The following is a 21,093-nucleotide window of genomic DNA, read 5'->3' on the forward strand; positions in this document are numbered from 1 at the left end:
GCCCAAATTTTATTTAATAAGTTTATTTAATAAAGGCTTATAAATGGAACTCAAGTACAGTACTTTCTTATATAACTTCTAGTCCATGGTTCTCATCATCAGAAAATAACTACAAAAATTATCACTGAAATATAGTTGTTTATGTGATATGCAATGTGCTTTTTATCAAAAGAAGTGATTACATATGACTTTTTATTGGTAGTAGTTTTTTAAAAATCAAATTATTTTCCTTTGCTTGTAATTTTTCCCAATTCCCATAATTTTACCTCAATAAGATCACATAAAACATTACGAATTGCATGGCAATTTTTGAGAAAAGCCACTGCAAAATCAAGGATTTGTGGCTGCAATAATCACAAAAAAACTGGATGGGACTGATTACTGTGATGTAAGGACTACCAATGAATGACTTCAGAGCCCTGAAGTCACATTGTAATTGGCTGACAGGGTTCAGCTCTTTTCAATATGCCTGTCAGCTGTCAGTTCTGAAGGCTGGACAAAAGTCAAGTTTTCCAGTGTTTGTTGTTAGACTGTGACTACTCAGTCAGAGGCCTGTTCACCGGATTTCAACTCGCCATCATGCCGGGGTATAAGCTAAGTAGGCGATGTGCTGCTATGCTGTTACTGTTCAGATTCAAAGTGTGAATTCCTGGCATAATGGCTGTCAGTTTGCCATATGCTGTTGAATCTCTGTGCATTCATTTGAAGTGTATGTGTACTGATTTGTGTTGTATTAATCAAAAATTACATGCACATATAGCAGTTGAGCTAATTGTCCTGCAATGCTTGTCTTGTTTCTAATGTCCAGGTGATAAATGCGAATACTCTGCATGGACTGAATGGACCATTTTCACAGCAGACATTTTGACTTGTCAAAGCAGGAGAAGCACAGGTGTAAATAATAACACTAACGATGGCTAATTGTCCCGGTAAGCCATGTGAGTGAGTGAGCACAGCCCTGGAACTGGCTCATCTAAATGTAATTCAGTCTTCATTAATGTTATTATTTACACCTGTGCTTTTCCTGCTATGACAAGTCAAAATGTCTGTCGTGATAAGAGTCTGCTGGTTAGGGCATGTTTTCCTCTGGTGGTTTAGAATTGTTTTGCAGCTTTTCTATTAGCTCATGTGTGTTATTTAGAACACTAGAAAATACTTTACTCAACTTGGTTTATGGTTGTGTATATCATAATAGAATATATGGCTGAACTCCTGCTTATTGCTAATTTGGTTAACTTTAAAAGAGAAGAAGAGGCCTCGTGCATAAGAGTAACATGTTTCTTTACAGTCTAGGTACATGTTAGTTGTGGAATATTTCCCTTATATCAAGATACTATTAGTATCTTGCAGAATGTATTTGTTAGCGACCATGTAGAGATTTGGTTACTAGCTAATTCCCATCAGCAGGTAGACATACATACAAGGTAGGACATATTTTAAAATTCAGTTTCCATTATGTTTTGATGCTAGCAATCAATCCACTATGTTCACCAGCTAGTTGCAAGTTGCCAGCTTGTCTGGCTGCTGTTTGGTGCTTGGCAGGTTGTGTTCAGTATGTTTATAGAGCTTTTTGCTGAAAACAGCTGCCTGCTGCTGCTGAAAACAATGCTGGTGAGAGTGAACCAAACAGTAACGTTGAGGGCATATTAAAGATGGTATAAAGCTCTGTAGAGCTGAGGGAAAGTGAAGACAATTCTCTGTGGGTTCACTACTAGCAAGCCCTTTCACATTATGCATAGTTATTTGACCCATTGTTAGTTATAAAATATCAAATAGAGCAGCTTTAACTATGCATAAAACATGTTTAGGGATGTTCCAGTGCTATACACAACACATATGGACATGCTTGTGTGAAATGAGTATTTGTATTAGGCAGACTTGACTGCTCCATTTTTGTTTGGAGTAACTACAGTATGTAAATTTCTATTTATTAAATAGAACACTTGATTAGGCAAAACATCCGATAAACCATTTTGATCAGCAGTGGACTACAGTTTACTAAAGCAATGGCCAAATTAACCTGTTAAGGGGTTCTGGGGCGAAAATGAGTTGTTTAGTTCCTATGGAATGAAGGTAAGCAGTTTCCTCCAAGTTCCCATTAAGTACAGTGCACACAGGCTCATAATAAAGTTGCCACAGAGACCAAACAGTACTCCTCTGCTCGATACTACCTGGCCTCAGGTTTTCTGTTAGTGTGTGGTGAGACTAATTGTTTTTGGGCCCCAAGGCAGTTGCTTGGTTGGTAATCCAGCCTTGATTACAGCCTTTGCATGATGTACTGAACTCGTACTGTTTGCTAATGTTTTGAAATGATGCATGAAACACATCATTGTGCTAAAGTATAAACCTCATCCATTAAACAAAGATCATGTAGCATAGAGAATGATCCACTGTCCATAATGTGCTGAAAGTCAGCATGGTGTGTGATGTGTTAAATGCTTTTATTGTGTTGTTTTTCTATGATCATTTTAACTTATGTAGTGTCTTTGAGTACCTTGCAAAATGTTCTGTGCATAAAATGTATTACAATTATTATTATTATGATCAGTAAACATACAGGTACACTTCAGTACATCATGCTAAAGTGTCAGCTGGCTCCATGAAGTTGTGACATTTATTTGTTGTTTTCTGTATTTTTCATAGAGATAATCATTCCAGCCAAGCAATCTGATGGTCAAATATGCCCTCCAGCAGTATCGGTGTATCTCTTTTAGTGTGCTTGATAGGTTGCCATGCCAACCTTTGCAGGAATGAGTGGCCATTAGCCTGCTTTGTCATGGTTTTATTCTTTATATTTACTCTGTTTTCGAACACTTTTCAGACGGCACACGAGCGTTGTTAACTGCTATGGATATAAAAGCCATAATCTTCAGGATATTCATTACTTGGATTATAGGGACTGAGTTGCCAACCTTATCAAGCCACATCACTATCATATCCATAATCACAGATCACTCAGACATGTGGATGTAGCAGGTTTTTTTCTCCCTGCCAGATCACTTTGTTATTCAAAGTGCCTGGAAAAGAGATAACAGGTACAGAAAGAAAAGCCCACTATTCTGGGACATCTGGCATCAGCCAGACTCCATGGGTTTCGTCAGACTGTGAAACAGCTCATCAGCACAGAGAACGAAGAGCAGATTGTTCACACACTCGCTTTTTTGTTTTCTCCCAACTGTGTGGGCGGAAGATAGATAGGTGTGAGATTGTTTTATGGTGCTTTATTCGGGCTTTGCGTCAGAATCAGAGCCAACTTGTTTCTGCCTTTCTGTAGATTTCTGATAAAGTTTGAATACTAGTGAAAGTTCCACTATTCTAAGTCTCATCATTCTGCAGTAGAGGATAATGTGGAACATAAAATGAATAATCCCATATTTCAGATCTGCATTCTAACTATTCAGCATTATTAAACCATTATACTTTATATAATTAGCCATTAGCAAGCTGCGTATGTAGTGTGGTACAGGGAAATAAAAATCCAGGAACACTTAACCATCTGCTCAGTAGCACATAAACTTAATGTTTTATATTCTAAATGACCCAAATAGTAAGAAAGAATGGAAAAAGGCAAGCTGTCTTTTTGAGAAAGTAGTTCAGCTTGTCATGTTGCCCATTCTACTGTTTTTATACGTGTGTGGTTGCAGATTGGAGTTTCAGTTATGCAAACATGTCTTAGAGGCAAGGTCATGATTGGTCATCTCTGTGATTCATGGTGGTTTATGTTGGACTCACATGGATGTGTATCACATATAATCTCATTGCTTACAGTTTTTCTGGCCAGATAATGTCAGACTGAGAAAAAAGGGAGATGCAGGGGAGGAGGAAGGTAATCTTAATGAGAGACACCCGGTGCCTTTGCTGCTTGCTGGTGGTGATTTATTGCATTGGCGATTAATTTGATAGTTGGCAACTAATCAACTAATCGTTGCAGCTCTAGTATATCTGTCAGCTAAGTTATCTTAATTGTGTAAAAGCATATTAGCATAATGTTGCTGCTCTTCCACTTGCCCATGCTTGCCTTTACTCAAATTGTATTTTAGTAGGAAAGCCTTTCATGACATCTCTCATGACTCACTATCATATAAAAAATAAATCATTGACATTTTTTGATTTGAACCAAAATGACCTCCAAAAAAGTGTGAATTTGTGCTCCGCAAATTAAACAAGGTTATTTCTGCTTCATCAGAAGTCCTGGGCAGTGTTTATATAACTCAAACTAGAGTTTATGGAGTTTGTGTGTGCGTGTGTGTGTGTGTGTGTGTGTGTGTAAGAGACAGACACAGTGTTTGTGGACTGTCTGTAGATTTGGCGCTCCTACATCCTCTTGCCCTTTGACCCTGTCTGTGCTTTTTGGCTTTAGTCCTAGACCACCTTCCTCTCTTTCTTTCTACACACACACACACACACACACACACACACACACACACACACACACAGAGCAGCACCTGTTGCCAAACCACCCGGCAGAGGCAATGCTGGTCAGCTGGCTCAGCTCAGCCTCTCTGTGTGATTAGAGCAGGAAGTTGGTGATAAGAGCAGAAAAGTCACCTTGGTCTCTGCTGCTTCTGAAAACTCCATAAAACCTTGACTGAGAGTTCTCACACACACACACACACACACACACACACACACACACACACACACACACACACACACACACACACACACACACACACACAGGTGTCGATTGTAAAACTTATCATAATACATTTTATGACTAACCTCTCTGTGAGTTACATACACACAACCAAGAGCTGAAAAATCCTTCCACACTGAATGATTACATTTACTGAGATCACCTCAGCACTTTGAATCGAATGGTTGAGATCTCACAATTTGTTGTCACCTGAATTGACCCTTCGCTAAGCCCCACCCCCTTATGTTTAGCTTGACACACGAAGTTTACATCGATAAAAGTTTGCAGATTTACCACTCGAAATTCTGACATTTTTGAAACAATTGGTCCTTGATTTCAATGGTAGATGTCAAGTTTTGTCAGTTTTGCCGGCTGAAATGACAACTGTCACAAGCAAATTATATGTGACGTAGCAGGCCAGGTAATGGGTTAATTAGCTATCTCTATTAGTTGGTTGATAACATGGTCTCCAGCAGACTCATTTTAAAAGAGAAGCCTGCAAAGGGGTCATAAATATGCTCTTAATGGCTCACATGATAACACGCTAAAGGACTGAGGCTATAAAGCTGTTTGTCTAAGGAAAATGTCAGCATCCTGACTGCTGATGATCCACACAGATAATTATAGTACAGTGAGATTATAAAACAGTATTATAAGAAAATGTCTTTGTGTAGTTTTTCTTTTAGGCTTTTAATAGAAAAACATACTTAGACAATCAACATAGAAGTTAGATTCATGCTTCATTATTCATTTTTTCAAACTATGTATTTTACTTTTACAAAAAAAAGTTATGAGGATGAAGACTAACAGATGAGTTTGGCAAACGTAACACTATATCGGGTAACACTGGCTGGGACTGCTCAAGCATGAACTTCCTCAAATTTAATAAAGAGCAGGACAGAAGCTGAACTCTGATGTAGCATATACACACATCCATGGCTCCCACGCAGCGGATGTGTCAGTCCTGAACAAGGTTTTTTGTGACCTGTAATCCCACGAAATCACATAGTAAGCTAATGATATGCTCCTTTGCCTTTGAAGTAATGCTAGATCTGTTCCTTGCACTTTTTGCCTTTGACTTTGGCTCTTGTGTTTTTGGTTTTGGAAAAGTGATCAAAAAAAAAAAAAAAAAGACAGTCTTTCAAAAAATCTTTAAATGCACAAATCATGCACACTGCTTCAGCATGTCGAGTAATCCAAAGACTGACATTACGGTTGCTAAGCTATGACTAGACATCACACATCTGGAAAACAAATTCAAAAAGCAATCGAAATGGCAGAATACACTATAATAGTAGACAGAAATCAGATTTTGAAAGAAGTTTGCCAAAATAAAAATATTTGCTTAATTCTCTGAACGGGTTCAAGGGGATGAGCTGAAAAATCCAAGGTTAGAGCCATTGAAATAAATCCATAAATGTGTGTTCAGCTTGAGGATAACTTACATAAAAGAATCCATTAACCACCATATAACTGCATATAAAACATCTCAATACATTTGCTGAGTGGGTGTGGATTTGCATGCAGTCCTCAGGCTGTTTGTGAGACTTTAAGTAAGCACAGCAGGTACATGAAACACCGTAGACGTTGCCTTTCTGCTTATTTTCCTGAGAAGTGTTCTCATTGTCAGCAGTTAGGAAAACATGAGGTCAGCAACCAAATGTGTATGTATGTGTACCGATGTGTCCTCTCATTCAACCAGAAGGGAAATTTAGCTGTTTTTTTGTTACAAACACACACACACACATACACACAGAGTAAATCCTCTCCCCTATCAGTATGAATATGCAGGTGGTGTAAGCTGTAGACTGAATACAAATATGCGCAGACAGATGCACTCAGACAGCGAAACACACACACACACACATGCAGCCTCCCCCCACACACAGGTGATACGGTGTCTGCCAGTGATAACAGCAGTCGAACTCAACCTCCTCCTTGCTCCCTCAAGGTCACCGATAGGCCGACAGCAGCAGGGACAGCTGTCTCTCAGCCAATCGCCAGCCTCCTTTTGTTTGTGTGAAAAGCTCAGTTCCTCTTTTGCATGAGATAACGCTGTTGTTACACTGGGATTATCTTCTCCCAGGAGCCAAACAGCAGTTAAAAACAATGCAAATGGAGATGGCACACCACTCTGCAGGCAAATTGATCTGGAAAATAGAGAGTTGGCCAGGACTGGTTTGGCAACTGAATGATATGCCTTTTTTGTTCATTTTTTTCCCCTTTTCAACAGCTGTAGATTTTATTTTCCTGGAAAGGGCCAGTTGTTGTTGGTGAGAGCAAAACATCATTTCTCTGACATCTCCAAACTAAATTAAGGGATTTTCTCTCTTTTTTTTTGTTGTTGTACATTTCATCTTTTTGAGTTTGCTCTGGCTACGACTCTTTTCAAGGCTGCCTTCAACAAGATGGCTCACATTCAAACCCCTTCTGTCAAAAAACATCTCTGCTGAAGAGCCCATGAGCTAAACACTCGAGGCTGTTAGTTCTGTGCTGGGCAAGAGATTGGACAAATATCTGATTCAGCCAATACAGCATAACATAAAAAAAAGACTGCAGGAACAACAAAAGGTCCCATCTTCACAAAAACCTTTCTCAGACAAAGAATCTTATCCTAGCACAGGGCCATTGTCACTGTTTCCTAATATTACTGTCGTATCTGTCTCCACGTGGGTTCAAGAGTAATGGTGAGGTCTGAGGAGAGGACTGTTTACTTCAGTGTGAAAAATTGCCTGATTGGAGGCAGGAACTGTGCTCGAGATGTGATCGTTCAGCCACAGACTGTTTCTGTTTGTCTGTATGGCTGCCACAGAATACCAAGAAGGAAAATAGTTGCAACAGTCTAGTGAACGTTATAAATTTTCACCAGAATCCGTGGGTGCATAAACATGGGCTTTTTAGGACAATCAAGACAAATGCTTATAAAGACAATTAAATATGGCAATACATTTTTCAATGCCTATTTTTTAACAAGGTGGTTGGTTAGTTTAGTGGTACTTTTTGATTTGTTTATTGTTGAATTTATACTTTGCATTAACATATCTGAATATGAGAGCGTATCTGAAGAAAGAAAAACTCATTAATGCAAGATGTAAATGCACTCAACACATTGCGATCAGATGAGCCAGACCACATCTGGAGGTGGTCAGGCTCACAGTATGAATGTGAGCTCAAGTGTAAATGTAATCTGTACAGCGTGACCACGTTCTGAAGAAAAACATCCACCCAGCAGGTTGAAAGGTCACCTAACACCTCCTCTTCCTGCTAGCAAGTAGCAGCAGCAGTTACAGTAGAAAGTCTTCCCTCGTGAAAAAAATGAATGACACCCATCCACAGCATTGCTTCCCCTGACCTGGGAAGTCCCCTAACCCCGCCCAGCTAATTTGCATATCAAGATCCAATCACTATGTGGATAGAAGATAACAAGCACTTATTAATCCAAGGTGTAAATGCAAAGGCTCGTGGATCGGATATAATTATTCAGATTCTGTATCCAGATACAGATCACATGTTAATTCCAGGTGTAAATGGGGCCGTATATGACGCATATACGGAAACTCTGGATAGGCTTGATGTGTCCCGCACTGTTTTAGGTGCTGATTGTGAGAGAATCCCTTGTTTAAGTGCTCCCTTTAGGATCTCACAATCTGCACTTCAATTGATGACAATTTTGGGACTGTTTTGTGCAGTTATGCCATCTTTAAAAATTTCTACACAGAAAAACATGACACACACACTTCCTAATTACTGTAATATGCAACATTTTTCATTTGTAAAACTTTAAGAATAAGATTCTGCTACTTTTTTTGCCCTAAATTAATTCTAAAAAGCTTAGTGTTTCCTACTGTTGTGGATTTTCGGAGCTGATGCACTGGCAGTTGTCAGTTTGAAGAAGAGAAGACCAAACCAAACTTCGTATGATGATTCTGGGAAAACTTTAATGAAGAACCTTGCAAGGGAGAGCGACTCAAGGGACACCTCCTGTTCGTACGGTGTCCCCAAACTCGTCTGACCCTCACAGTCCAAAACCAGCCTTTAAGCCAATCATAGAAACTAGTTCGTCAGTTCCGAATCATAAACCTATGACCTAAATCTGTATCTTTGGTTTGTCTTGTTGCGTCTGATGATGACCTGCATTCTGGCCTTGGTTCGCCTGTGAGGCTCCTGGTTTATTAAACAACATGTGTTATCTTCTGTTTGAGAGAACAGAAGAGTACAGCTTGACATTCTGTTGTCCTGGTCAGTTATGGAATATCCATAACAATCCCCTCTTATTGATCAAAAGATCAATACAAATTACCAATTTATGACTGGACTGGTGGACTGTAAGGGCACAAACAGAGTAGAAACAACATCCGCACAACAGATAACAATTCTCACACAAAAGTAATACAAGAATCAACAATTGCATTGAACAAAATCAAAAGTAAAATCATCAAAACACATAATCATTTAAACACATAATGCAATAACAATAAAAGCAAACAATCAGTAAATTAGATAAAAAAACCCCTCTTATGTACCCCTTTAAAACAACTGTCATGTGACCCATGAGTTCTGTCTTCCAACCACCAGGGGCAGTAGTGAGGCAAATCCTCAAAGAAGATCTCCTAGAACACCAAAGCGTTAAAGGAGGTCATTGACAGAGGTCACCAGTCAATGCGCAAACAACCTAAGACAAGACACTTCCTGCCTCTTACTAGATGAAATCCTAGCAACTTAAAGGGGAGTCATACAAACATTTGATTACATCATAACAATAAAACAAATCAATCACAAAGTGAAGTCTTCAACCCATGCACTTTGCGTACAGTAGAGGGCCATCACCATGGAGAGGTTACTAGCACATACGATGCATGGTGATGTGGAATCCATCCTCCTTCGTCGACGTGGATGAACTCTGCTTCGTCTCAAACAGTGTTTTATCATATGTAGACCACCGCCATCTACCTCGAGAAAAAGTAACTGGATATGCAATATTACAATCATTCATTTTACATCTGTCAATAGGACATTTAAAAACAATAGAATTCACAATTCGTTTAACTCGGGAGAGAGCTGGTAAAATATGTCCATCAGTCTTTTCTGACTCTTTTTCTTCAGACTCTCTCATTGCAGCATTGTCAATGTATCTCACTGTTTTGTCAGGACTTACAGTGTTGTAGAGTCCCAATGGGCTCATTGATTTGTCCGTATGTCCAAGATCTGGCTCTTGGTCTGCATTTTCTGGATCATTCTGCAAAGGGCGCCCCTGTCCATGGGGCACTGGGTTCATGGCACCGACTGTGTCATGAGAAGGAAAGCCTTTCCGCTCTCCTTCGCCTGGAATCAGAGAGACTCCTGTCTCTCTCTCATTTGGACCGACTTGACCTGTCCCCTGCCCGAACCTACTAAACAGGAGAGAGAAAAGGAGTAACCATCCGGTTACCTGCCAGGGCTCTGCTCTCCTCCGCCAGTGGTTGGGGGGGCCAGTCTGCACCTTGTGGCGTGGATCCATTCTGCTCTGCCTTCGACCTTCAGGGCCGTCCTAGTAGTCAGCAGCACCTGGTATGGACCTTTCCACCTAGGAGACAAAGACACTTTTTCCAGAGATTTGATTAATACCAGGTCACCTTCTCGAAAGGAATGAATTGGTTCTTCCGATGGTTTGGGGAGTCTGTCAGCCACCTGTAAATGATACTTTCTCAAAATCTCTGTTAGTCTTTTCACATACTCAGTCATGAACTCATCCGTCCAAAGCAGAGTAGCTTTGTGTGGTGTCAGTGGGGGACTTGTCCCTGTGGACATTGGTCTTCCCATCAGCACCTCGTGAGGACTCAGTCCTGTAGTTGCACTTGGTGCACTCCGAATGGAGTACAGCACAATCGGCAGTGCATCAGGCCATTTCAGGCCTGTGGCTAGGACTGTTTTGGTCAATCTGTCTTTGATAGTTGCATTCATTCTCTCAACTTGACCTGAACTCTGTGGATGATAAGGAACATGTAACTGCCACTTAAATCCTAAGATTTCTGACAGTCCCTGAGTGATTTTTGACACAAAAGCTGGACCTCTGTCGCTATCTATTCCCTGCGGCACTCCGTACCTAGGGATTACCTCTTTTAGCAGACACTTTACAACTGTTCTTGCATCTTCTTTTTTCGTTGCAAAAGCTTCTACCCACTTCGAGAACCTGTCGGTTATGACTAGCAAGTATTTGAAGCCTTGTGAGCTTGGCATATGTACAAAATCTATTTGCATATTTACAAAAGGACCTGATGGGGGTTCTAAGTGGTCATGTTTCACTGTGCTATTCTTTTTTCTGGTCTGTTGACATATCATACAACTATCCACAAGTGTTTGTGAAACTTGAGTAATGCCTGGAGCAAACCACTGTGAGCGAATAACATCATTCATCACCCCTCTTCCAACATGCGCTGGACCATGCGTCACACGTGCCAGTACATGAAGGAGAGCTCGAGGGCAAACCGGTCGACCATCAGGGTGGAGCCACAAGCCAGACTCCGCGTCAACTTTACAACCTTTACGCAACCAAAGACTTCGCTCCCTGTCATCAGCGTGATTTTGCATTGTCACGACATCATTAGCGGAAGGAACTGGAATTGGATTGGTAGGTTGTGTGGAGGCACATTGAAGTACCAAAGAGGGAGAGGAAAGTGCCGCTTGTTTGGCTGCAGTGTCAGCCATTGCATTTCCTCGTGAAACAGGATCAGTTCCATTCGTGTGAGCAGCACATTTGATGATTGCAAGCTGAGATGGGCGCAAAATAGCATCTAACAGGTCATTAACCAAAGTGTGATGCTGTAGTGGTTTTCCAGAAGATGACACAAAACCTCTCATCTTCCATAACTGGCCAAAATCATGAGCAGCACCAAATGCATATCTTGAGTCAGTGTAAATAGTAGCCACCTTACCAGAAGCAAGAATACACGCTCTAGTTAGAGCATACAGTTCTGCTGCTTGAGCAGAGGTACCTGGAGGCAGTGCTTTTGCCTCTACTACCCCCCAATCGTTAACTACTGCATAGCCAGCTAGATGTGTGCTATCAGATGGTCTGCTAGCTGAACCATCAGTGTAAAAAATCAAATCAGAATTGGGTATTGGTGTCTGCAACAAGTCTGGCCTTGGGGATGTACACAGGTCAATAGTTGTGATGCAATCATGCTCATCATCTGTGTCAATCAATGGAAGGAGAGTAGCTGGATTCAATGGAGGTGAGCGTTTTAAAGTGATGTGTGGACTATGAAGAATGATTGCTTCATAGCCTGAACGACGTGCAGCTGTCATGTGTTGGGTAGCAGATGTGTTCAAGATGTGAAGTACTGCATGTGGAACGTGCACAACACAGTCATGAGCCAGTACAATTGGAGAAGATTTCTCAATCATGATGGCAACGGCGGCCACCGCTCTTAAGCAACCTGGCATGCCAAGAACCACAGGGGTTAGTCGAGAGGAGTAGTACGCAACTGGACGGTAATGAGACCCATGTTTTTGCACGAGAATGCCTGTAGCAAAGCCATCTCGTTCATGTACATGCAGATGGAACGGCTGATGATAGTCCGGCAGCCCCAATGCCGGAGCCAAGGTGAGAGCATGTTTCAAGTCCTGAAAAGCTTTGTTCATGTCCTCAGTCCACTGCACCTTGGGAGGAGCTGATTGCAGTGTGGCGTTTCGCAAAACAGAGTCCATAGCAGCATACTCAAAGATCCAATGTCTGCAATAATTCGCCATCCCCAAGAACGAGAGCATTTGTTTCTTGGTTGTGGGAGGAGGCATGTTAACCAGCAGTTTCAACCTCTCCGGTGACAACAGGCGCTGTCCATTTTTCAAAACATGACCCAAGTATGTCACCTCAGGCCGACAAAATTGCAGTTTGGCAAGTGATGCTCTATGACCACACTCAGCTAGTCTCTGTAGGAGCAAGATGGAGTCCGTTCGACAAGCTTCCTGTGATGATGAAGCTATCAGGAGGTCATCTGCATACTGTAGGAGAGTGGAGCCCCCTGGAAAGTGGAGGTCATCCAAGTCCCGTTTCACTGCTGCTGCGTAAACTGTAGGACTCTCGACAAAACCCTGAGGCAAACGCTGCCAGGTGTACTGTTTTCCTTTGAATGTGAATGCAAACAGATACTGGCTATCTGGATGCAACGGGATTGAGAAAAAAGCTGAACTCAAATCAATGACTGTGTAGTGTGTTGAGTTGGATGGTAGTGAAGCTAAAATCGAATTTGTGTCTGGCACAATTGGAGCTGTTGGCACTACAATGCTATTAATAGCTTGCAAATCTTGTACAAAACGCCATTCATCTGGGCGGTTTGCTTTTGGAATGGGTAAAATGGGTGTGTTACATGGGCTTGTTGTTTGAACCAACACACCTTGATCCAGTAAAGACTGAATTACACCTTCAATACCAGCAATTGACTTGTGTGGCAAATTGTATTGCCTGACCATTGGTAGTTTAGCACCAGGTTTGAGTGTGACTTCGTGAGGTGGAGCCGAATTCACAAAACCCACATGGTTTTTATGTTTAGCCCATAAAATAGATGGAACCTCTGAAAGCTCTGATGGAGGCCCATACTGTGTGGGGAGGGGTGGTTGTTGCAAAACAAACCTACTCTGAGGTAGCTGGATGTGCTCAGTTAAAGATAACATGTACAGCTCAAGGCCCAAGTGTGTTATTGTTTGAGTTTGAGGAGTCTGCGCAGCTCCTCTCAATGCCTGGCACTGTGCCACCATGCTTTCAAGCTGTTGTGGGTCACAGCCAGGAGAGACAGCTACAGTGATGTATGGAAATGAATCTTTATCATTAACCAATTTGCGCTGTGCGTCAGATAACCGAATTGGAATTGCACATCCCTGTGGACCAACAAACAAACATTGTTCACACTCCAACCCCTCTTGTGTATTCAAAAACACATCAGCTAATTGTTTGTACACCTCTGGGGGGTTAAATGCTGCTGTACAGTGACACTGTAGTACAGGCCTCATGGCAGACATCTGTGTTGCACATGCTGGTGAAATTTGAGCAATTTTTTGAATGCTAGATACTGTGAAACTGGAAGCCATGTTAAAATCAGTCAATGACCAACAATACAAACAATCAGCAATAGTTTTCAAAAACTGAAATGCATGAGCAGCCTTCACATCAGGTAGGCTTAAAAACAATCCATCAGGTGTGCATTGAATGGTGGCATGTAACTTGCAAAGTAAATCTCGTCCCATGAGATTAATTGGACTTTTCTCAGAAATCAGGAAAGTATGTTGCACATCTGAACCTTCAACAGTTATTTTAGCTCTCTGTGATAGTGGCTCGACAACAGGAACGCCGGAAACACCCACGGTGGTGACAAAATTAGGTGTTGGTGTACATACATGCTCATCAGCTTTAACAGTGGAAATTGTGGCCCCACTATCTACCATAATGTCAACTCTACTACCATTTACTTCAACAGGCATTATTGGATCTTCTGAAGGATCTTTTGAAAGTCGAATTACAGCTGCTTGAATGGGAAATGTTTTTTCTGATCCTGCCCCTCTATGGCCTCTCTATGCTTGATTGTAATATTGTCCATGATTCACATTATCAACATGTGGAGGAGGTGGTAGTGGTTGTTGTTGTTGTTGTTGTAAAGCAAGGGGGGCTGTTTGTTGGAAATTCCTTGTTTGGTGATCCTGGAATGGGTAATTTTGCTTGTTCTGACGACCACCACTTCTACACTCATTAGCCCAATGTCCCGCTTTCCCACATTTGTGACACTTTCCCGGTTTTCGCTTGTTATTGTTTTTGAAATGCTGTTGTCCACCCCCCTGTCGCGCATGCTGTAACATTTGTTTTGGGAAGGAGGCAGATTTGTCTTCAGCAAAAACTTCACACCTATCTAGCGCCATCATTTTGTTTACCGTTGCTTTCCAGTCTTTGGTTTGCCAATCGGTGACAGACAATTTGTATGCAGCTGCAACATTTGGTTTTAGATTTTGCACAAAGGTTGTAACAACAAAATATTCATTTCCTTCTCGTCCTATTCCTGCATTGCTATCCCAAGTACGTGTAAATCTGTTAACAAACTCAGGTACAGTTTCATATGCATCTTGGACACAGTGAATTACTTTATTAAAGTCAGTGCGCTGTCGTGCACATTTTCTTATTGCTGTTTTTGCTTCTTCATTTAACCAGTCAATCATGGTTCTATGAGGAGGCCACTGGCCATCCTCTGTCCGAGCAGGGAAAAGAAATTCACCTTTGCACAAATCCCACTCCGTTCTGTATGAGCCAGCAAGTAATTGTTCAACATCAGGTATCAGACAGTTATACACAGAGCATACATATCTTAACCATCCCCAGTATTCATCTGGGTTTGTGGTCGGATTGGGGGCATTTTGTGTCATTCCAACTATCTCAGCAGGAGTCCATGGTTTGCAGACAGCTGTGTTGCCAACCATGATTTTTGGAGCATTTATTGAGGTGGATGTAATGTTTAGAGGGGGCTCTAAAATGTTAGTTTTCGATCTTGTATGTCTTTCCAGATGTGAATGTGTCATTCTAGTTGTACCTCGTCTCTGTGTCATCTTTGGCCTGACTGCAGGTTCTGTGTCGTCACTATGGTCTGTGTCAGACTCCTCCCCCTTACCTCTGGCTCCTTGTAACTCAAGTTCTACCTCACTTTCTCCTGAGCTGTCCTGAGTGTCTATCTCTGTTTCTTCAGCAACGGCAGCTAAATGTCTTTTCTTTTCCTTTCTTTTCTGGCTTTTTTCCTGTTTGAATGACAAATTAGCTTTCTTTTCTTTTTCTGCAGCTTTCCTAGCTTTTTCTTCGTCGGTTCTATCTTTCTTTTCCTGTTTAACTCTTTCCCTTTCTCTAACTGCTATCTGCTCTTCTCTATTTTCTACTTCAGTCTGTAGTCTTTGTCCCTCAACAGCTGCGGCTAGTAAGAGAAATTCATCGTCAGTCTTTGCTTGTTGTGAAATGGTTTGATCAGTCATGTTAGCAGCTGAAAAGGGGTTTGAAGGTGAAAGTTGTGGAAAAATTGAAATCATTGTTTTGTTTGTGTGTGACTCTTGCAAAGGCACTCCAGCTTTGGATACAATGGTCAACAAAGTTTGTGGAGAGGGAGCATCAGTTTGCCGTTTTGCCCAACCGTATATGATAGCTTTGGAAATGGCCTTCACATTCTCACCATGCCTCTGTTTAATTTTCATCATTTCTGTAGCTCTGGTTTGCAACTCTGCTTCCAACATAGGCAAGTGACATGCTGTCACACATTTAACACATTTCTCCACTGCTGCTCTGAACTCATCAGAAAAACGATCAACTCTTTTTTCATCCAGACTCACTCCACACCTCTGACGAGCAACAGTTAACCACACATTTACACAATCTTTCATATACGCACTATCCCAAGATGGATTTCCAAAATCTGGGTTAACATTGTACTCAGCAATCTGAAGCTTATCTCTATCAAACGCTCCTTCGTATGGCCATTCGCCATCTGTCCACTGATTCATAAGGGAAGAAAATGGAAACACAAAAGCCCATCCTTTCAATCTACCAACAACTCCCGCCGGAGATTGTGGAGAAAACATTGCTCTATATTGTGCATCTGTGAGTGTGTGGGGGTTTGCTTCGGGAAGCTTATCAATGGCAGATTGACCTTTTACTTCTGAATTGGTGCGTTTGTTTCCTACTGAAACAGATTTGTTCTTTCTCTTGTGTTTTGGTGAATGAATTAATTTTGTAGTAGATTGTGTTCTACTCACTGCTTTAGACGTGTTGTTGCCCATTTTAACACATTTACATTAAAAACATCACACAAACAAACACATCAAACACAAAACAGACACATCAAAACTTTCCCAGCATCACCGAAGTTCTTTTTTTTTTTTACACCTCTCTTCCTGGTGCAATAGCAGTGATCTGAAGCCAAACCGACGAAGCAACTCTTCGTCTTGTGTACACTGTTTATTGTTTGAAAAAATTTTTACCGGCGCCCGACTCTAGGACTTAGAATCCCAAGTCTGAAAACATTTCTCACAGGACACAGAGTGGATGATCCCCGGTCTTGGCTTAAACGAAATAGGCCAAATCCTACCCCGAAAACGTCTTTTCTATAGTTTAAACCTCAGGTGGGTCCCCCTGTGCCGGACGTAGCCCGAAGCTAGCCCAGAAATCCCAGCCACTTTTGTGGCACTGCAGGAGTTAAGACTCACTCAACTCTGCCTTTTTTTACCTCTTCACAACCACATGCTTTGCACCTGCTTATCACTGCACAGTTTCAACACATTTTCATGTGTTTAGATTCTTTAACCATCAGCTTTTTGCTTTTTTTTTTTTGTTCACTTTGTGACCACCTTTAAAGTGAAAGTGATGCACAGTTTCTTTGTGATTTCGTCAAACGCAGACATGGTAAGGCACAATAATAAAATAAAATTATGCACTTACCACATCTTTGTTGTGTTGAAATCCTGTTCGTGACGCCAAATTGTTGTGGATTTTCGGAGCTGATGCACTGGCAGTTGTCAGTTTGAAGAAGAGAAGACCAAACCAAACTTCGTATGATGATTCTGGGAAAACTTTAATGAAGAACCTTGCAAGGGAGAGCGACTCAAGGGACACCTCCTGTTCGTACGGTGTCCCCAAACTCGTCTGACCCTCACAGTCCAAAACCAGCCTTTAAGCCAATCATAGAAACTAGTTCGTCAGTTCCGAATCATAAACCTATGACCTAAATCTGTATCTTTGGTTTGTCTTGTTGCGTCTGATGATGACCTGCATTCTGGCCTTGGTTCGCCTGTGAGGCTCCTGGTTTATTAAACAACATGTGTTATCTTCTGTTTGAGAGAACAGAAGAGTACAGCTTGACATTCTGTTGTCCTGGTCAGTTATGGAATATCCATAACACCTACATGCAGTGTAGCTCTGCTCATTAACATGTTTGCAGTGATACATAGCCTGTGGGTAAGTGGTCCTTGAGAAGACAACTTCTAGGGAAGCAAAGTTCTTTATATTGCAGTCTGGAAGTTTGTGTCTTGATGTTGCCACTAGATCAATGGTTCTGTACTAGATCATTTTCATGAAATAAACTGAGGTGATTGGTAAAATTGGCAAGCATTCTTCCAGTTTTCATGGAAAAATTGTAACATTGATAACACATTGAAAGAATTCTGTATCATGTTTTTCAGAGCAGACAGTAGCTTCTGTCATGTATGTCTCATCTTGGTGACAGATTGGTAGCTTCTATAATGTTTTTATAGTGTCTCCAACTTTTGCTGGAGAAACAAATGTTTTCTGGTGTGTATTCCATTTTCAGTCTAGAGAGCTCACAGCTGTTAAGGCAGAAGGTTTGGACTGTCCTTTGGGCGTAGCTTTAATGTCACAATATTTGACTAGTTTTCATCCAGTTTACCATCTACAGTATCTGTGCATGGTGGAAGCTAATGAGATGCACATCAACAGACATGTTTTAAAAGGAAGAAGGTTGATTAGCTAGAGTGATGTCTACAGGTAACAGAAGAGATAGGAATGTGTGCCAGGCCAACTAAACCATAACCACAGCAGTGTAAGATCAGAAAACATTACTATTGAAATGGCAATATCATCCTGTCCATAGTGGCGTCATATCAAAAAACTCTTAAATGTGTCATTTTGGAAGGCACGGACCAACAGCATGTCTTGTCTTGTTTGGAGGACTGTTGAAAATGTTGGGTAGTAGGATCAGTCAATCAATGGCCTAGTGGGGCATTGATTGTGGGTGGGGTGGCAGGGTTCAGCCAACCAGCGCCTTTGTTTTTAGTTTGCCTGCAAACACTTGAATGTGCTGGCAGTTATGTTTAGTCATAGTTTGCGGTGGAAAATGGATGAGAGAGAAATGCATCTGGATATACTATAAATAGTTTTCCATTCATAAGCCATCCATGCATGTGTGTGTTCAGAAACATGTAAGTAGAATTGTGTAACGTATCTTTCTGTGCCATGAGTTTATATTATATTTATATGTTCAGTTGAGATCAAATATATCAACATAAAGTCTGCTGGCCGCATGCTAACATCCCAGCATCCCTGCATTCTTGCCGATGCACCGCAGTGGTCACCTACTCCCAACCAGCTACAGTTACAGTCCAAGCTATCAATCCTCAACTACATTGAGAAAATGAGTTTTATTTATTCATGTTCCTACTGTCTGCTCTGCTGACCTGGTTCAGTTTATGAAACTGAGCTGAGGCTACTGAGAAGATAATATTTATGTGACAACCGAGAATCAAAATAGTCAAGCTGCGTGTGTGTGTGTGTGCGTGCGTGCCTGCGTGTTCGATAATAGTCAGACATGAAGAGATCATGTGGTGATGTGTCCTTTAGGCTGTGCCGACTCAGTGACAACAGTAGCTGACCTGACATTTGCCAAATCTGTATGAATACATAACCTTTGTCCTTGAAAGGCAAAAACAGACCTGACATTTTTCCACTCAGTCCTCTCCAATTACAGCTAATCTTTATTGCCTTTCCTGGCAGGAGGCTCCTCTCCGTTTTGCGTATCCCCAGGATAAACGCAGACATTGTTCAGTCTTCTGGAATGTGAATGAGCCACGACACACCGTGAGTCAGCACCCGGGCCGATGTAACAGTAGTAAAGCTGCGGCTTTTCACTGCACACAGGTAGGCCTGTAATATGGGTGTGTTCGGTTTTTTTGTGTGTGTGCATTGAAAGTGAGACGCTTCATTTTGACATTGCTGCGTGCCTTTTTCAAGGCTTAACAATGTGGAGACAGAAAACAGCCCCAGGACAGATTTTTCTTTTCTTGTCCTTGGCTACCTTTGTTTTTCATGGCCTCTCTCATGATGACAATAATCACAGACATTTTCATATGAATAAATGCCAGTTGAAACAGCACAAAAGTCACTTTGTGCCTGTTTAAATCTTACAGTGTAAGGTTCTATTCAACAACAAAAAAACAGAGTTGATATGGACATTCATGATCTTTTAACCTTTACATTTTTTTTTAAGGGCCTGAACTATGAAGGCCCATCACACCAACATTTAAAGCGGTGTGATCTGTGGATTCGTTCATGGGGGCGAACTAAATCCTTTTGTGTCAAGTCCAATTTTGAACTTTAAAACATTAATTTGCAACGTTGACCTGTAGAGACAGAGTGCAATTAAGTCCCACCCACCCCGAAGGGTTAAACAAATCATCGCTCTCCGCTGACTTTGCATTGAGTGAAGGTGCCTCCTTGTCACTTCTGTCTGCTAGCAAACAACAGAAAAATGCCTAAAAGCTGCTTTGTGGTGGGATGCACAACCAACAGGGTAATGAACCCAGAACTCAGTTTTTATAAGCTGCCAAACCATAAAACCGAGCTGTTAAGAAGACTAAAGTGGATAACGTTACATGGCTGCATACTATGCAGTACCTGACCTGCACGGACAACCTGCAGCTCAAAAACCTCCATAAAACTGAGACATATACCTGGACACGCTGCTAGTCACAGAGAATACGCAGGTTGAAAGTAAAAACAGAACAGCTGTTTAAGTGAAAGCTATGCAGTGTTAATAATAGACTTAAAATCACAGTTCACTAACAAAGACCACGCCATTTGAACGGTATAAAAAGCAGTTTTATTTGGATTGTTGAGAGGGTTCAGGATTGGATGAGGATAGTGTATGGTGGGCTGGATGGGGGTCGAGGAGAGGGATGAAGGGGGTCGATGGCATGGGGATGACCAGGGACCAAATGGAATCACAAAGAGGCTGGAGTGTTTAGGAACCCAGGGGTTGAGACTCAGGGTGGGGGACATGTCTCAATGAGCTTTCTACTTCGTCATCCCCCTGTGGTTCCTAGAATAGGACAAGAAGAATTACTTACATTACTTACTCATCCCCCAAAGTTAACTTCATTGGACTAAGTAAGAATGGGCTCTTTAAATGTCGCTGAGGTAAGTATGGAATCTTGGGAAGACTAGTGGTCGAGAATTTTATTTATTTAATTTTAACAGGTGGTCTGGGATTTCTTATTTGGAAGCGGTTGAAGCGGCTCCAGTGCGGAAGAATTGGCCAGAGTACGGTTAGGAATGTGGACTGACTTTGTCGATGTGGGAAGACAGGTTGCCTGTGTGGAGAGTTTGGTAGTGGGCCAGGAAGTCTGAAGTGAGAGGTGAACGTTTCGCATAAAATGTTGTTCGGACATACAGATAACATGCCGAAGTGTGCGTGAAACAAGGCAGGAGGAAGCGAAAAGGGGTGCTGTAAACAAATAATATCGACGGAGGAGAGCCAGGATGATTCATAAAGGACGGATCGAGGGAGGGATCAGGGGATGAGGGTTGAGGTTCGAAGGGTGAGGGATGAAGAGATGAGGGATGAGGGTTGAGGGGTGAGGGGTGAAGGGATGAAGGTCGAGGGGTGAGGGATGAGGGTCGAGGGGTGAGGGATGAGGGTCGAGGGGTGAGGGGTGCGGGATGAGGGTTGAGG

At 41.7% G+C, this 21,093-nt stretch overlaps 1 protein-coding gene and 1 long non-coding RNA gene across 5 annotated transcripts in view; one reads left to right on the top strand and one right to left on the bottom strand.

Annotated features, from left to right (window-relative positions):
- Positions 1 to 412: 412 nt before the first annotated feature.
- The window catches only part of LOC122975203, a 30,976-nt gene continuing 10,295 nt past the window's right edge, over positions 413 to 21,093 (top strand). Inside the window, exon 1 of the long non-coding RNA XR_006400595.1 lies at positions 413 to 587. This is a non-coding gene — a long non-coding RNA (uncharacterized LOC122975203). The remainder of the gene's footprint in view (positions 588 to 21,093) is intronic.
- On the bottom strand, positions 9,299 to 13,822 carry LOC122975202 (protein NYNRIN-like). 4 transcript variants are annotated; one of them, XM_044343502.1, is made up of 3 exons: positions 10,116 to 13,822; positions 9,792 to 10,026; positions 9,299 to 9,601 (listed from the first exon to the last, which is right to left on the bottom strand). In XM_044343502.1, the coding sequence occupies exons 1-3, from the start codon at positions 13,697 to 13,699 to the stop codon at positions 9,410 to 9,412; spliced, it is 4,011 nt and encodes a 1,336-aa protein (XP_044199437.1). In that variant the 5' UTR covers positions 13,700 to 13,822; the 3' UTR covers positions 9,299 to 9,409. The 4 variants fall into 4 exon arrangements, with proteins under 4 accessions (XP_044199437.1, XP_044199436.1, XP_044199435.1 ...); XM_044343503.1 differs by having other exon boundaries at positions 9,474 to 9,582; XM_044343501.1 differs by having other exon boundaries at positions 9,299 to 10,023.

The sequence above is a fragment of the Thunnus albacares genome, chromosome 23 (genome assembly GCF_914725855.1).
Source record: "Thunnus albacares chromosome 23, fThuAlb1.1, whole genome shotgun sequence".
NCBI classification, from domain to species: Eukaryota; Metazoa; Chordata; class Actinopteri; order Scombriformes; family Scombridae; genus Thunnus; species Thunnus albacares.

Coding starts and splice junctions, on each gene's coding strand:
- LOC122975202 (XM_044343500.1), bottom strand. CDS start 13,699: ATGGCTTCCAGTTTCACAGTATCTAGCATTCAAAAAATTGCTCAAATT. Junction 10,027..10,115: donor GAATGGATCCACGCCACAAG/GTGCAGACTGGC, acceptor TCTCCTGTTTAG/TAGGTTCGGGCAGGGGACAG.